Source organism: Physeter macrocephalus, chromosome 5 (genome assembly GCF_002837175.3).
Source record: "Physeter macrocephalus isolate SW-GA chromosome 5, ASM283717v5, whole genome shotgun sequence".
In the NCBI taxonomy this organism is placed as follows: Eukaryota; Metazoa; Chordata; class Mammalia; order Artiodactyla; family Physeteridae; genus Physeter; species Physeter macrocephalus.
Window position 1 is genome coordinate 7639748 of NC_041218.1, and position 18580 is coordinate 7658327.

Here is an 18580-nt window from a genome sequence, read left to right on the forward strand (position 1 = left end):
TTCTTCAATGTACCTCTCCCCCCGCTGTTCTCTCTCCTACCCTTCTCCGCTTCTCTACTCCCCATTCATTGAAAAGACATTGCCTTCTGCAAAATAAAATCGCTGTCTTCCTGGAGCTTACTGATCTTGGTGTCCACATGGCTGATGGCAGGGAGACTGGGAAAGGGAGGAAGCATGTGGTGCTCAGATGTTTTTGCTGCAGACGGTAAATCCTGAACTGGCTGGCTCATCCTTTTAAAATTCGTTTGTTATGAACTTTTACAAGCGCTGATTTTCTTTTCTCAGGGGACTTTCTGACATTCTCCCCACACCTGTTGGATCCCACTTGCAAAGCAGAATTCCTTCTAAATAGACTTCAGAGTTATTTCTATTGATTGGCCTTGGGAATCGCTGAAGCACAGAGAGGTTGGGCTTTTAACTGGAATTCACACTTATTTGGTGTACATTTCAACGCTTCACTGAAAGTTGATTAGCAGGAAATGGCTTCCCAATGGTAGCTGAAGACTAGAAAATGGGACCAAGAACTAAGAACTGCAGCCCTTAATGTACAGGAGTGCATTGAGAAAGATCTGCACCCCAGACACGCTGTAAATTCCTGTTACCTAGTTCACTGGTCTGGATCTATTTGTCCATGACCCAGCGTTACTCCCTCATCCCAAATTGGGCTCAGAATATACTCTGGACATCATGGAGCTCCAACCATAATTTACCAAGCTGTGTGTAAACTAATCTAAAACCTGAAGCCAATACCCATTAAGCCACTTCAAGAAAAATGGGGTGCAGGGAGGAGCTTGCGGCAAATGGAGGTTAACGATGGATGCATCCCTACGAGACCCGTCTTTGCAGAGCGACCAGTTCGCCACAGCTCAGGGAAAGATTATATTCCCAAGAGATGTGTACGTCAGCGCCTGAAGCTTTCTTTGCTGAAGGTTGAAAATAGCTTCTAAGAGAATCAGGTGGAACAAAACACAAAGAATCGCTTTTAGGATAATTAAAACTATTTTGGACTTTTTTATTTATCAATCCAGTTTCTAATATAATTTTAGTTAAATGAAAGACATTCACAAAGAATAGTAGGCATACATACATGATTTCCTTCTTTCACTCTAGTTTACATGCTGTTGCTTTCAGAGAGCAAAACTTCGTGTTAGTTCACAGGGATGGAAGCCTAAATGACTTTACAGTAAGAATATTAGCCCAAATTTCACAACCCTAACCTCTGCAGTTCACCATGCTCGCTGAAAAACAAACAAACAAACAAACAAAAAGAAACCTGACAGAAGAAAAAGTAAAATCAGTGACACTGAGAACTGTTTCTTGGCCTACCAGATGGGAGGAGTCTCCACGTTTCCATGACCACCTCAGGGTCCAGCAGCTGCTGAAAAGAAATTGAGACTCGGAGAGCGGTGCAGCCCCTGTGAGTAGACCTGCTCTTAAAGCACATTTTCATCTGGAAAATAAACTCGTAAGTGCCTGCTGGGTATTGATACCCGTGTGCCCAGGTACCTTTATTACCCTTTGCTAGTCTTTGCTCCGTGGGAGAGAACCAACTTTTCATCACGGTTTCCCTGTATCATGGACAGCGAGTTTCACGAACCACTTGTATCCAAAAAATACTGCTGTGAAATAAATTTACAGTTTCCAACATCATCAGGCAGGGTGTGCGTAGTGGAGGCACAGGGCCATCGGGCTGCCTGAAACAGTCACATTTGCTTTTCAACGTTGTCTTGTTTGTAATCATACCGGGGCACGTGTAAGCGGCAAGTCACACCCAGGTGGGGACTTAGGGCTTTATACATGCGGCGTTTTGATTTCTCTGGCCTCTGGCTGTGTTGCATCTCCCAGTGCTGACGGATTAGCTCCCTGGCAGTCTACTGACTTATAATCTAGTAATTGTACAGCAATGCTTCATGTCTCTACGCTCCTGGACGTGGAAGCGTGGTTTCTTTTGATGTGACTTACAACCACGAGCTGGAAAGTAAGTCTTCCCATAGGTCCATTGACTTTGGCCTTTATATTTGGGCTTCAAAGTATCCACAGCCAAGAATCCACGACACCTCACCGTCGTCTCATGAAGTGGATAAAACAGCTCTATCTTACACGAGGCAAAAAGGAACAGACGTTCAGCGAGCTGGCCAAGGTTACAGAGCACGTCAGGGAGAGAGAAAGGGTTAGCTCTAGGGATCAACTCTCACCAAAACACCATTTTAAAAACGGCACCTATTGGGTTTCAGCCCAGATCAGTTAGAAACACTATTTGTTTCTCATCTATTTCAGGATGAGGTGGTGCTCTTGGGACTAGCAATTTAGACCTATTTTTGGCTGGCTCATCGGAATTCAATTCAATAATTGTTGCCTTGCTTTTTGAAAACTACCTCGCAGGATGGTGAAAAGGAAAAAAAAATATATTAAGAGGTTCCAATCAGGTGCTCATCGTTTGGAGGTGTGAGACATCAAGGGACCATGAAAACGTTTACACCATACGAGAAAGGACAGGGAGAAAAAGAACGTGTGGAAGAATGGAAGAGTACGGATCCTGTTACAGAAGGAACTAATAGTTTCATGCTGACGCTACACTGACACTGCGTTTTCCTAGCGGTGGCGCTTCGCTTTGCCTTTGGCGCTTTCTATGGTTTGTCTTTGTGCCCAGCCCTCAGTGCCATCTGGCGGCTGCCCCACAGATGTTCAGCAACATTAAGATCTACTCTTGGGCTCCCGCCAACTCTTTTTCCTGCTCCTCTTAGTGAAGGATGCTTATTTGTCAAACACAGGGCAACAGGAAATTTTCCAATAAAGGCTCTCAAACGCTTATCCCCAGATCGTCAATAAAAACTCCCACATAACAGGTCTCTCTCTCTCACCTTTTTTTTTTTTTCTTTTCTTTTTTGAGCAGTTGTTTGAAAGCCACAAGGGGAATGTTGTCTTATATACTATGAAGGGCCAGAGAAGAACTTAAGAATATAACCTCTTACCTCCTGAGCTAGCATCCTTGAGCTCAAGGGAGTACATTGAGAGCGTAGATGGGGGCTGATTTTGCATTCATTTGAAGACCCCAATCCTAGCAACTCAAAACAGAGATGCTTGCTTTATACACGGAGGATGTTTCCTGCACAAACAACCCGAAATCAACTGTCAGCTTCTCCTGCAACTTGAAAACAACCTCTTATTTAAAGAAAACTTTGTTTTTGTTCCGATTCTTTTATTATTTAAAGAGACTACCACTAGCCTCTTTGTGCTTGATTGGTAAGGTATTGGGTTATAAGACACCAGGCTTTTGCAGGATATGATTGACAAAGCAGGACTGGGCCCTGAGCTTGGGTCATAATGTCATGGCTGCCTGGGGAGCTGGAAAAAAGAGATGTCTTCTTTTCTGCACATCAACAAAATTATTTAGCATTTAAGAAGGTACTGTATGTGGCCTTCACAAATAAATTTAGGAACTTGGGTGAAGATTGCAGTCCCAAAGAGAAGATTTCCAGCACGCATTTGGCCCTTTACTTCATTACTTAGTACCTCATCCACTTTTTCTGTGTCCCGTCCGTTGGCTGGGCTGTAACCCCCTTCAGGGCAGAGGCCGTGTCATGCGTCTGTAAATCTCAGACGATGCTGAGGTGGGAGAAACACTCATTCCTGCCGTCATCCTGGTGCCCTACGTTTGAAAATCTGGGGAGAAGTGTTAGGTTTTATTTTTCACTTTTTGTGGCAGGAAAAAGAAAAGAAGACAGAGAAGAGAAAGGGTGAGAACATTTTAGTATAAGGGGCTATGTTTGATTGTTTTAATTTCTTAATCATTTTGGAAAGAAAGGGAAAGTGCTCAGACAATGTATAAAGAATAAAGGTCTCATGGCAAATGCAATAAATGATACATTTCCATCTGGCGCTATGTGTTAAGTGCAAAAGTAATACCTATCAAATAGGTATTAAGAAATCAGAAACATTTTTAAATATAATGTTTAAAATTTGCTCTTTCATTTTGAAAATATATAAAAGAATCCTTAATGGTAGTCATCTTGGTCCAATAACTAACCTTTATGTTCAATATGTCATTTGTAAATGTTATGTTGTTCTAATATTTGGTCATTAATAAATGCTTTTCATGTTAAATGCATTTTATGGAAGAATGATCAAGACCTTTTTAAATAAAGGGTGGTTATGACAGTGCCCGAGGTCGGCAACTGTCAGAGGGCGCTAGGATTCTCTTTTGTTTTATGACCTTGACCTGAATGTGAATTAACTGGTCCACTGTCTCCTTTGGAATGTGTCAGGCACTGGTGCCATGTGCAGCTCTGGATACCATTTTCCATCACTCAAGAAACTGAGGTCCTCCAATAAGTCAGGCATCCCGAGTATCCTGAATATATAACCCAAGTGAACTAGAATTTCCATTTCCTCCAAGCAGGCCATCAGAACAATAGCATCAGTACCTTTTTAACCTCATCTTACCTCCTTCCAGGGGGAGAAAGAAAAAAGGGATATTTAATTCCTCAAAATATTGGAGTCTAAAACAATGTTTGATGTACTTATCAAGTATAACAGCCTGAACTATAAGGGTCATAAATGGTAGTCATTCTAGAAATAACTTTTGTGTAATCTTCTTTTAAAATAAATAAATGAAATTATTTTTTGGATGCTCCAGTAGGAGCATTGTCCCACTTGCCTACACACACGGTCGATTATTTTTAAATAAAGAGTTACTTGCTGGAATTAGTTGATCAAGGTTCCTGATTAAACTGAGGTATGGTTGACCAGACATGTCCATTCTCTGAGAAGCAATAATCAGTTACCAGGTTGTGATGAACCTGAGCTTCAAATGTATCTGCCAAAGAAGGTCCCTGAATCATGGCAGTGTGTCTATTTAGGATGGAACAATACATGGAAGTAGATGAGTTAGAATACGGCAGGGTTTTCCACATGATTCCAGAGTAACAGCAATAACAATACTAGCAGTCACAACTTGGCTTTATTTTGGTTCATCCATTCAGAGGACACTGTCTGCTAGGATCTTGTCCCGGGGCTTAAAGACTAGAGATTTAAAGCAAAATAAGAAGACCAACCTAATTTATGCATCTGCTAGGAAGTATCCATACTCTTGCTACCAACTATTAAAGAAACAGAGCAGACAAATCTTAACATCTGGCTCTAATTCCCCACTGAGGTGCTTATGCACACATACAATCTGACCCAATATGTTGTAGGTAAAGCAGAGGGAAAATTTTTTGTAACAGCTGGTCACCAGGTAGCGTAGCTGATAGTTACAGACATTGGATAGAGCTAAGACTGCAGACGTGGAACAGTATTATCTTGCAGAATCTGATGAAATATAAAACCAACGATCCCAACAGGAAACTGCTTCCTTGGTTCTGAAAGCTGCTCTCAGTTGTACTGATCATGTTGTCACACAAGAGGGGCCACACCCCCTCTTCCCTCCAGCTGTTTCTGGTGGGAACTCTCAGAGAGCTGAACAGTCTGAGGTCTCTTTGAGAACTGTCAAATCATAGGTTCTCTCTGCCCCATCTCTCCTCTTCCAATTCACCGGACACCAAAAGAAATATTACGTGAACACGAACTAGTTACTACAATAGCCCGTCAGAGGCTGACTCTATGGAAAAGGAAGAAAATGCTGGAAGCCATGTATACTGTGCATCAGCTTTTCTCAAGAAAAAATATCCACATTCTAAGGGCTCTGAAAAATGTAGGAAGCTTGCCCTGTTACCATGGGTTTTTAGAACACCTCTAAACACACAACAAAATAAGACAGATAGTACCTACAAATTTCAACCACTGCTTAAACTCTAAAAGCATTTTTTGTATTATTTTGTTTTGATACAGAAGGGGAAACTCAGCTATAAAGAAATATCAGAAAGTATTTCTTGTGGCCGTCAGTCTCAGGAGTTTTCTGTCGCTTGCCTCCCCCAACTTGTGCTAATATTTTTAGGATGTGCTCAGGAGTATGAAGTAGGGTGCTTCTGTCCCTTGCCCTCCTCCCCAGTCACTCTCCCTGCCCTCATCCCATCACCAAAGAGCCTCCCCTCAAATAAGCCATTCCTTTTTGCTTTCGTCAATGGTCTCTGTGAAGTTGGGGTCGTTGCTCATGATGGCGGCGTCCGCGCTCTCTGCTGACTCTGCTCCCTTGGCCTCGTTGGTGTGGTAGGTGCCCTTGTGACGGAACATGTACCGGATAAGGAAGACCAAGGTGCAGAGGATGGTGAAGATTACCACGGCAATGACCCCTGGTGGAGACAGCAGAGGGACTAGAGGTTAACCAAATCCTGTATGTCCCGCCAACACTTTTCCCCTGCTTCGCCATCGTTCCCTCAAGTGCTGCCCTCTCCCATACGAAACACAGAACCCCCAAACGACAACAACAATGTGGACTAACAACGTTGCCTGCCATATCAGTAAACAAAGGATGTTGCAGCAGTCAGCCACTACAGCTGCCCCAGATGGGGAGCCCTGAGGGAACTCAGGATGAGAAAGCACAGGATACTGGCCCCAGAGAGCTGAGGTGCCTATCGAAGGAATGATTTCAGTGAGCCCAGACTCTTGCATCTTCCCATATATATAGAAAAGCGCTAAATTCCTTAACTTGAGATGTCTGGTTTTCTTTAATGAATAGTAATCTTTTGATGTTCCGACTACCTGGTCTTTGTTGCAAAAACTCCTCTGTATCCTGGCTCCCCCCGTCTCTTCGGAGCAGCCCCTCAGAGTTATCTGAGATGCTGTGTCCTGAGTCCTCAGTTTCGTCCACTGAATAAGAAATAATTCTCAACTTTTAGGCTGCGCATTTTTTTCAGTCAACAGCAACAACAAAAACTAACAGAACCGAAAGGAGATTTAGACCAAATCACAATTATATTTGGAGATTTCAACATTCTTCTCTTAGTAACGATAGAACAATTAAACAGAAAATCGGTAAGGATTTAGAAGACCTCAAAAACACTATTAACAAACTTGACCTAAGGAAGTAATACCAATCCTACACATATGTTTGGCAATAGAGGAGAAGGATATACCACTCAACTCATTTTATGAGGCCAGCATTATACTGACGCTAAAACCAGACAAACACATTATAGGAAAAGAAAATGATGGAGCCATATACCTTCTTAATAAAATTTTAGCATCAAACCCAGCAGTAGGTAGAAAATAATATATTATGACAAAGTGGTGTTAATTCTAGGAACATAAGATTGATTTAATATTAAAAAATTAAGCAATGTAATTTACCACATTAAACAAATAAAGGAGAAAAACCATATGATCATCTTAATAGATGCACAAAAGCATACGACAAACTTCAATACCCATTCATCATGAAGCCTGTCAGGAAACTATCAAGAGAAAGACACTTTTCAACCCGATAAAGGGCATCTTTGAGAAATCTACAGCTAATATTGTATTTATTTATTTATTTATTTTTGTGGTACGCGGGCCTCTCACCGCCGCGGCCTCTCCAGTTGCGGAGCACAGCCTCCGGACGCGCAGGCCCAGCGGCCGTGGCCCACGGGCCCAGCCGCTCCGCGGCATGTGGGATCCTCCCGGACCGGGGCACGAGCCCGTGTCCCCTGCATCGGCAGGCGGACTCTCAACCACTGCGCCACCAGGGAAGCCCCCTAATATTGTATTTAATAGTGAAAGATTAAACACATTCCCCCTAAGGCAAGACTGTCAGGTCTCAACACCTTTATCCATGATTGTACTGAAAGCCCTAGACAGTGCAATAAAGCAAGAAAAAGAAATAAAAAAGTGTACAGATTGGGAAGAAGTAAGAACACTATTCTCAGGTGCTGGGATTGTCTAAGAAGAAAATTCTAAGGAATATACAGAAAAAGGTTGCTAGAACTAACAATAAATTTAGCAAAGTGAAATTTGTATTTTTACATATTAGCAAGAAACACTTGGAAATGAAAGTAATAAAATAATGCCATTTATAACAGAACAAATTGAACACAGATGTTCTAGACTGTACACCGAAAATCATAAAACCTTGCTGAGAGAAACTAAAGGAAACCTGAATAAATGGATGAATATACCATATTTCAATGTCAATATTGTTAAGATGTTCATTTATAGATCTAATGCAATCCTAATGAAAATCAGAGCAAACTTTTTTTTGGTAGAAATGTATAAGCTGATTCTGAATTTTATATGGCAGTGCAAAGGACCCAGAATAGTAAAAATAATTTTGAAAAAAAATAAGAAATGATTGTAGCAGTTACACTGCTCATTTCAAGACTTACTATAAAGATACAACAATAAAATAAGCATGGTATTGGCCAAAGAAAGACATATAGATCAACAAAATGGAATAGAAAACCCAGAAAAAAGACATACACATATGCAGCCAATTGATTTTTGACAAAAGTGCCATGGAAATTAAATTGGAAAAAAATATAGACTTTTCAAGAAGTGATCTTGGAATAACTAGATATTCATTTGGCAAATAATAACTTTGACTTTTATCTCATACTATATATAGGTGTTAACTCAAAGTGATTATAGACTGAAAAATAAAAATGAAAACTAAAAAACCTCTAGGAGAAAACATAGGAGAAGATCTTCACAACCTTGGTGTAGGCAGATTTTTTAGAAAGACTTAAAAAAATCACAAACTATAAAAAGGTTAGAAAAATTGGACTTTATCAAAATTAAAATCTCCTGCTTTTCAAAAAATACCACTTAGAAAATGAAAAGGCAAGTCACAGACTAGGAGAAAATATTCAAAATACGTATGTCTGAGAAAGGACTTGTATCCAGAATGTGAGAAGAACTCTTACAACTCAATAGCAAGAAGTCAAAAAAGTCTAATTAAAAGATGGGAAAGATTTAAACAGACACTTCACAAAAGATTTGCATGTGGCAATAAGCACATGAAAAGATGCTTGACATTACTAGTCATCAGATAACTACACTAAAACCACAATGAGTTACCACTACTCATCTACTAGATGGGTACAATTAAAAAGAATGACAATACCAAGTGTTGCTAAGATTGTGAAGCAACTTGATCTCTCAAATATTGCTTATGGGAGTGTAAAATGGTTCAACCAGTTTGGAAAACTATATGGGAATTTCTTATAAAGTTAAATATCTTCTTTCTATAATCCAGCAATTGCACTCCTAGGGATTACCAAAGAGAAACAAAAACTTTTTTTCACAAGAGACTTGGACAAGAATATTCATAGCAGCTTTATTCAAAATAGCCCATATCTGGAAACAAACCAAACACCTGTCAACAGGTGAGTAGATAAAACAAATTATAATACCTTCATACAATGGAATACACCTTGGCAATAAAAATTAACAGACCACTGGTACATACAGCAATGTGGATAGATCTCAAAAACGTTATGTCAGGACTTCCCTGGTGGCGCAGTGGTTAAGAATCCGCCTGCCAATGCAGGGGACACGGGTTTGAGCCCTGGTCTGGGAAGATCCCACATGCCACGGAGCAACTAGCCTGTGCGCCACAACTACTAAGCCTGCTCTCTAGAGCCTGCAAGCCACAACTACTGAAGCTTGCGCGCCTAGAGCCCGTGCTCCACAACAAGAGAAGCCTCTGCAATGAGAAGCCCACGCACCGCAACGAAGAGTAGCCCCCGCTCGCCACAGCTAGAGAAAGCCCACACGCAGCAATGAAGACCCAATGCAGTCAAAAATTAATTAATTAATTCAAAAAACAAAAACATTATGTTGAGTGACAGAAGGCACAACAGATTACATACTATGTGATTCCATTCATATGAAACTCTAAAAGAGGCAAAAGTAATCTATGTGACAAAAGCAAGTGGGGAAGAGGGAAGGATGAATTACAAAGGGGACACGAGAACTTTTAGTGGATGGAAACGTTCTGTGTCTTGACTGTAGCTGTGGTTATGGGTGTATGTGTCTGTCAAAAGTCACTGACCTGCTACACTTAAATAAGTGCATATTATACTTCAATAAAGTTGGTCTTAAAAAAGCAAAAACAATGAGGATAAGGATTATACCAGAACTTTGAACAATGTGCTTTGAGCACCATTTTGAATGTATTCTAATTTCACAGTCACATATATATATAGGTGTTTACTTTCTTCCTGTGGAAAATAAAACTGACTAAGCTGAGTTGATTGGCTGAGTTTAAAACCCTTGATAAGCTTACAATATTAGGCATACTTAGAGAGGCAGGAAACATTTTTATGAAATAAGGCAGAAGATGCAGGGAGAAAAGAAGGCAACAGGCAACAGGGTTATTGATACTGATCCAAACACTAGGAACTATACTAGGAGAGTCGAATTATTCTGCAGGTATTCTGGTGAGAAGAAAAGACTGGAATATTTTAGATACTCTGGCTTATTAATTTTCTTTTTAAAAAATATTTATTTATTTTGGCTACACTGGGTCTTAGTTGCAGCATGTGGACTTCTTAGCTGCGGCATGAGGACTCTTAGTTACAGCACGCACGCGGGATCTAGTTCCCCAACCAGGGATCGAACCCCTGCCACCTGCATTGGGAGCATGGAGTCTTACCCACTGGACCACCAGGGAAGTCCCTGCTTATTAATTTTCTGATAATTTTTATTAAGATAACTGAAACCAGACTGGCATAGTCCTTCCTGATTTTGTAGTAAGCTATTATGGACCATTTGGGATGCAAGGGGATGAGAGTAGAAAAGACTGGAGGGCATAAAGAACTGTTCTGGCTGTTGCCATGACTGCCTGCTTGCATATTCTGATGCTGGCTAGCTCCCTACTACTGTTCTTTTTTTTTTTTAATAAGTCAGCATAAAAAGTAGCCAGGTTACATTGACCACACTTTCTCCACAATGTGTACTTCTCAATCTTCAGTCATATTTAAACAGCGAAATGAATAAAGTACAAATCCAGATAACTCCTTTTCCCCTAGACTATGGTTTTATTGAAAATGACTACTCCCCACAGATGAGAAGTTACAGGAAAGCCTGTCCTGTAAGTCACCTACCTCCGATGATGGCCGAGTTTCTGTTGACTCCATTTCTTATAGCCTGGCCTTGTCCTGGGTTATAAGGAAAATCAGCACTGGCTGTAGAGGAAGAAATGAAAAGACATATATACCATTTATCCCAGGTAATTTGATTCCTAGTTTTTCATACAACCCTTCAACAGCCTGTTTTCCCAAATGAGATCTCCATTTCATCTAAACCCATTTTGCTGTTGTTTCCCACAAGAATCACAGCCACTTCAGTGTCTGCTGTTTGCCTTTGTACAAGTCCCAGATGAACAGCATACCTCTTTTGGAGGAGTATTAACAAATCGTAGAACTACCTGAGCTGGCCTGCTTTGGTTCCACTGACAGACAAGTTTATATATTAGAATACTTTTTCTTAAGTTTGGCTGAAATCTGCTTCCAACCCACTTTTATCCCTTTCACGACTGGTGGCACTGGATATACTCGTCAATGAGCTTTTTACAGCTTACAGCATTAGTTTAAAAAGTAATCGTTAAAAAATATTTTCTAAAATTGAAGTATAGCTGATGTACAATATTATATGTTATAGGTGTACAATATAGTGATTCACAATTCTTAAATGTTATACTCCATTTATAGTTATTATAAAATATTGGCTATATTCCAATATTTTTATCTATTTTATTTATCTATTTTATACATAGTGGTTTTACCTCTTGACCCCCTACCCCTATCTTGCCCCTCTCCCCCTCCCTCTCCCCACTGGTAACCACTAGTTTGTTCTCTATATCTGTGAGTCTGCTTCTTTTTTATTATATTCATTAGCTTGTTTAAGGCTGAATAATATTGCATTTTCACTAGTTTGCTGTATTTTTTAGATTCCACATGTAAGTGATATCATGCAGTATTTGTCTTTCTCTGTCTGACTTATTTCACTTAGCATAATGCCCTCCAAGTCCATCCACGTTGTTGTAAATGGCAAAATTTCATTCCTTTTTATGGCTGAGTAGTATTCCATTGTATATATAGGTACCACATCTTCTTAATCCATTCATCTGTTGATGGACACTTAGGTTACTTCCATATCTTGGCTACGGTAAATTATGCTTCCATAAATATTGAGATTGCTTCCACATCTTGGCAATTGTAAATAATGCTGCCATAAATATTGGGGTGCATGTATCTTTTCAAATTAGTGTTTTTGTTTTAAAAAGTAATCACTTCTTTAAATGAATATTTTACATGGCTCTAGTAAAACACTGTACACTTCAGGAATTTGTAAGAGGATAATATCTTATAAGTGTTGAGAAGAATATTGACTGCCTAATAAATTTTCTATTTCTCTCCCTATTTCAACAAGCCTTTGCAGAATGCCTACCATATGTCAGGCGCTATTCTAAGTGCTGGGGATATACAGTAAACAATAAAAAATATGAAAATTGTTATTAATGAGAACTTTCCATGCCTCATTGAAGAGTTTTGTTTATATAATCAAAATACTAATCTGAAGCATGGATGTGGTTTTAGTTATGACCCTATTTATAGTGAATTGCCTGCAATTATGGGGCAGCTTCCACGTTGTAACTCACACACTCATAGGACACAGTAAGATTTGGTTATCAATACACATAATTCCCTGACATCAACCCCCCTTCAAAGACTCAGAGCTGTTTTTCAAGGATAAAGGCTTGCACCTTCACTGCTCCTCTGGGGCACAGTTTCTAGGTCTTTTGACATTGTATTTACCTTTCTCTGGACTCTCTTTGGTCTACATCCTTCTAAAAAGTCAAAAGCTTCGGAGCGTGTAACTGGCCTAGTTGGGATTAACACCCAGGTAGGGTTAATTCCAAAGTCAATAAACTTCCCTGTCCTGCCTTTCAAGGGCTAGGAAGACACAGACAGGTAAGCTGTTGAGGAAATGCCAGCTTTCAGACAGTTTAGCTTACGTAGGGCCTATGGGAGGAAGAGCCTTTTCTTCGGTGTTCGGGGAGACAGACTTGTTTTGTTTGGACACATTGACTCTGAGGTGCCTAGAGGATGTATGGCGATAACTACTAGACATTTGGGTGAGTGGGTCATATCTCTCCTCTCCTTCTGATAAACACAGAAATCTCCTGACCCTTAAATATCAATAATATAAATCTTCAAAATATATTTGGTAAGAAAAAAATTACAGTGGCAATTTTGTCATTATTCTGTTGTTTGGTATTCATGATACTACAAAACTGTTTGCCCTTCTGCTTCAGGTAACATGGATGGTGAGACAACAGCATAGTTCCTGCTCCAAAGAGAGCTTTGCGTCCTTGGCCACAAAACTGCAGAAAAACACAGATGCCTAGAGATTGACATCCTCTCTCTGGTTCTCTTGAAGTTATTGATACAAACACTAGTGGAAGGTATGGATGTGACCTGAGATGTCCCAAGGAGAATAATAAGAGTTAGAAAAGAACATTAAAAATACCCCAGGATCGCCTCTGTTATAAAATCTGAACTCCGTGACATGGGGAGGAAGGCTTCCCTTGAGATGAATTTCTCTCCTGCCTCTTTCCTCATGGAACCACTTTTCCAGCTGAACATTCTAGGCCCACGGATTCCTGATGCTTGAGGGGGACGTGTCTTTGCTCATCCACATGGCACTATCTTGTCAGGACACCTGGTTCGCCCTTCTTCTCTTTGTCCATTAAATCTTGCTTCTTTCCTGAAACCATCCTCAGCCACCGCAGATGAGGCATCTGACCTCCTTTCAATGGCTCTCACCTTAATTCTCATCACTCCTTACATGGTGTTCATCCTCTTAAAGGCAGGGGCCAATCTTAATTATATTTGCAGCCCCAACGACAAACAGTGCAGACAGGTAGCAGAGCTAATTGGATGTTCGTTGGCCGGTATAATTCAAATCAGTCCATTAAGATGTGCGTAAACATTTGTATAGCCTCTTCTAAAAATAAAGTCCCCCATGCAGGTACAATTTTGAGAGTCAGCTGCCTAAACTCAACTCCACCCTTAAAGCAAGGCAGCATTCTTACTCTTCCCAACAAAGGAAAGGAACATATTGAATACGGAAAAGCTGCTAAGGATTCCTGTGTCCACTAGTCTGGTTATTATCAGAAAACAATCAGTGGAAAACCCCCAGGCCCAACAGAAGTCCTCACGAAATTCAAGGACAGGGTTCTGTGTTTGCACGAGCACCCCTGTTTTCCTGGCTTTGTTTGTACCCTGAGCCTGGTTGTCCTAATGCATGTGAATGCTTACTCCCTGGAGGCAAATCCATTTTATCCTGGCATGCAGACTGATTTGCTACTTTGACAGACATATTTCAAATGATTTCAACGTAACTGTCCTTTCCCCTGGGTACCAACATCCTCTTGGAAATGCACATAAAGAAACACGGAGGCCAAGAGACACAGATGAGGCCAAACCACAAACCTCATCCATGACACGTGCTCCATTCTGCCGCTGACCTTATGCTCCCCCCACCTCACCTCCTCCAAGTTTGCTAGGAGAGCAGAGCCATTTTAGTGGTGCTGGAGTATCAGGGAACCTATATTTTGGGAAACGTCATGAGTACGTCCAAAACAGACTTTATTTTTTATGTATGTATGTATGTATGTATGTATGGCTGTGTTGGGTCTTCGTTGCTGCGTGCCAACTTTCTCTAGTTGTGGTGAGCGGGGGCTACTCTTCGTTGCGGTGCGCGGGCTTCACATTGTGGTGGCTTCTCTTGTTGCGGAGCACGGGCTCTAGGCGTGCGGGCTTCAGTAGCGGTGGCACACGAGCTCAGTAGTTTTGGCTCATGGGCTCTAGAGCGCAAGCTCAGTAGTTGTGGCACACAGGCTTAGTTGCTCTGTGGCATGTGGGATCTTCCCTGACCGGGGCTCGAACCCGTGTCCCCTGCACTGGCAGGCGGATCTTAACCACTGTGCCACCAGGGAAGTTCCAAAATAGACTTTAGATATTAAGTCTCAGGACCAGATTTGTGCTGAATAGGCAAAGACTGTATTCAATACACTATTCTTCTGGGTCCCAAATGACACTTGTGGACAAAGAATGTCACCTGTCAAAGGATGTTGCTGCCATCAAGCCATCAGCCACGCCCACCCCCACAGTGCACCCTGAGGAGATTCAGGATGGAGAAAACAGGACACTGGCCCTAGATAGTTAAGGTGCCTATCAAAGGAATGATCTCTGTGAGGCCAGACTCTGGAATTTTCCCATACATAAAAAATTGCTAACTTCATTAACTTGAGATGTCTGTTTTTTCTGTAATTAATAGTAACCTTTTGATGTACCAACTACTTGTTTTGGTTGCAAAAACTCCCATATATCCGGGCCCCTCCCTAACCTCTTCGGAGCAGTCCCTCAGAGCTATTTGAGAGTCTGTCTCCTGGGCTTAAGTCCTCAGTATGTCCACTGCATAAAACTCAATTCTCAACTGTTTGGTTGTGCATGTTTTTTTTCAGCTGACACACTACATGATAACGCTGAAGTGTGGTGCTACTCCAGCTCTGAGTTGGTGTCTCCTGGAAGCGTATTCCTGCTCATTTCCCTTGCACACATCCTGCTTGTCTGGTCGTCCCCTTTACACTGACAGACCATGTTTCCTTTGCCCCATCAGCCAGAGATCAGCTCTCCTCCCACCTCCCCCCAGCAGGGACACGCAGACATGTCGCTGCAGGAACGGATGGTGCGGGATCCTTCTCCCGTGGACATGCTTGTTAAACAGCTTGGCCGACGCTGCAGAGCCCACAGAGAAGGCACTTGCATCCCAGGCCCCCAGACACACTCGGACAGTTCCACACACAGACAGCCTCCCTTCCCATCATCTGTCTTCAACCTGGGAAGCAAGCTGAGAGCTCAGGGCGGGTGCACCTGCCCTTTCCCTTCCTCCAACTTCAGGTTGGAAAAAAAGGGGAAAAGCACACACACTCTGTAAGAGCAGGCCCAGGGGGAGCTGTTCCTCGTAATCATAGATAGAGTAAAACGGTCAGAAATTAGGGCAGGGTGAGTAACAATACACCTTCTTGCCCCCAAAGAACAGAAACCATGACTGTTTTACTCCACTTCTGAAGGCCTTTGCCTGCCCTTTGCTACATTCTAGGAAGACTTCATCAGGAAGGCAAAAGACAGTCTAATCCTTGCCTCTTCTGTCCGTGTGCCAGGCGGGGCGAGGGTGCGGCCCTCCCTGCGCAGCTGGTTCTGAGCCTACCCCGTACCTGCCGCCAGGTGAGGGACGTCGCACGACAAAGGCCCCAAATCATCATGTAGGTGACGGATGCGTGGTAAAGCTTTAAATTTTAGGACTACATGAAATTACTCATTACTTGGACTATACTTTCCTCACATATAAAACTCTCTGGGGCCCAGAGTAGCAAGTGTTCGCTGTGGTAGAATCAGCCTAGAAGCGTTTTCCTTCTACCGCGGGGCACAAAAAGTAAATTTGCATGAAATTCAAATTTTGGGAGCAAGCTGTTTAGGAAATAATATTAATAGCACTTCCTACAAGTCAGGCACTGTTTTAAGTCCTTTTCATGGATTAGCTCATTTCATCCTCCTGTGAACCTTGTGAGGTTGGTGTATTCATCCCATTTTGGAGGCTGAACACTTGGCTGAGGTTCCATGACCAAGAAGTGGTGGAGCCAGGAACTGGCTCCAGAAACCACTTGCAAGGCACTAAGCTGAAGTGTCTCTGACGAGGAAGAAGGGGTCTACACTGGCTTTATCAAATCATCACCATCATTAAGGCGACCAACTAATTTAGCCCAGTTGTTTTCTCTGTCGTTGGTGGGCTGTCTGGGGAGGCCCACAGATGTCTAAAGGCTTCCGACTGCACTTGTCTGGCTTCAAAAGTGAGCATGTGAGGCATTTTACCTGACAAAGATAATTCCACATGATGATAGCATCATCTGAGCAATGTGATAAACTAAAAACTCTGAACCAACATCGTAAGAAGAGAAACCCAATATTCCAGATACAATTCCCTCATGGGCCCAAATGGCACAGAGAGACTGGTTATCACCATTAGGGTAACACTTGTGAAATCATGAATAGTGCTAACTGTGCTTTAAAACATTACTGTCAGATTATAATTTTGACTGCCTTTACAGAATGTGAAAAATTAAGAGAGGAAGTTTCAAGGCAGGTACTTAAGTACAATAAGCTGATTTAAAAGATATTCATAAGAATGGAATATTAAAAAGAGATTTGAATTCTTTAGCCTTAAATTTCTTGCCTGTCTCATTGAGCAGATAGGGAGGAAAAGGAGTAGTAAAGCATTAAAAAAAAAAATACAAGAGGTGGAGTCAAGATGGAAGTGTGGGAAGATGCGGAGTTAGCATCTCCCCACATCTAGGGTGCCTGTTGGCTGCTGGTGGGGGACTCTGACGCCCAAGGAGATGGGAGGAACCCCAAAGTGAACCGGTAGGATGTATGGGTACTGAGGGGGGAGGAAAAGTGGAGGCCAGACAGGATCAGCACCCCTAAGGCCGGGGAGATCAGGAGACACAGGCGGGAGGGACTCTCCAGGAAGCGTGGGAGAGGAGACGGCGATCACCTGGCCCACTCGGGCTGGGGAGACTGCTGAGCTCCCAGGCAACCCCTTGCCCTCTGAGACCAGGAGTGGGGGGCACACCTGGGCCCCTTCTGTTCCTTGAGCCTAAGCCCCACTCTCCACAGCGCCCAGAGCCTTTTCCAGCCCTGTGGGTCCTGAGCACTGGCACCACCCACCACCCAAACCTTGCCCTTGCTTAGGCCCCACTCTCGACAGCCAAGGCCTTCCTGCCCCTGCCGGTTTTTTTTCCCTCCTGCTCTTTTTTCACTATTGTGATACTGTTGTACCTTCCGGTTGTTGATTCATCTATATTTTTATTTTTATATTCTTCCTAACATATCTGTTAGTTTACTAGTCTAATTTTATTTGTTATTTTGTTATTGTTTTTTTTTTATTGCCACCCCAGGTGGCTTGTGGGATCTTGGTTCACGACCCCAGGGTCGGGCTGAAGCTCTTGCAGTGGGAGCTCCAAGTCCGAACCACTGGACTAACAGAGAACCTCAGACCCCAGGGAATATCCATCAAATTGAGGCATCATGGAGTTCCTCATCTCAGCACCAAGACCCAGCTCTACCCAATAGCTTACAAACCCCAGTGTTGGAAGCCTCAGACCAAACAACCAGTAAGACAGGAACACAATCCCACTCATAAAAAAAAAAGAAAAAAAAAGAGACAGCAAAAAAATACGTCACAGATGAAGGAGTAAGGTAAAAACCTACAAGACCAAATAAATGAAGAGGAAATAGGCAATCTACCTGAAAAAGAATTCAGAGTAATGATAGTAAAGATGATCCAGAATCTCGGAAATAGAATGGTGGCACAGATTGAGAAAATACAAGAAATGTTTAACAAAGATCTAGAAGAACCAAAGAACAAACCAACAGAGATGAACAACATAATAACTGAAATGAAAAATACACTAGGAGGAATCAATAACAGGATAACTGAGGCAGAAGAACGAATAAGTGAGCTGGAAGACAAAATGGTGGAAATAACTGCCAAGGAGCACAATAAAGAAAAAAGAATGAAAAGAATTGAAGACAATCTCAGAGACCTCTAGGACAACACTAAACACACCAACATTCGAATTATAGGGGTCCCAGAA

The 18580-nt window shown here is 42.0% G+C and overlaps 1 protein-coding gene across 1 annotated transcript in view; it reads right to left on the reverse strand.

Moving 5' to 3' along the window:
* Nucleotides 1-1029: 1029 nt before the first annotated feature.
* Nucleotides 1030-18580, reverse strand: part of CNTNAP2 (contactin associated protein 2) — a 1485958-nt gene continuing 1468407 nt past the window's right edge. Inside the window, exons 23-24 of the mRNA XM_055084701.1 lie at nt 10962-11042; nt 1030-6230 (exon numbers count right to left, since the gene is read on the reverse strand). Of these exons, the coding sequence (XP_054940676.1) occupies nt 6031-6230; nt 10962-11042 (281 nt within the window). The 3' untranslated portion in view covers nt 1030-6030. The remainder of the gene's footprint in view (nt 6231-10961; nt 11043-18580) is intronic.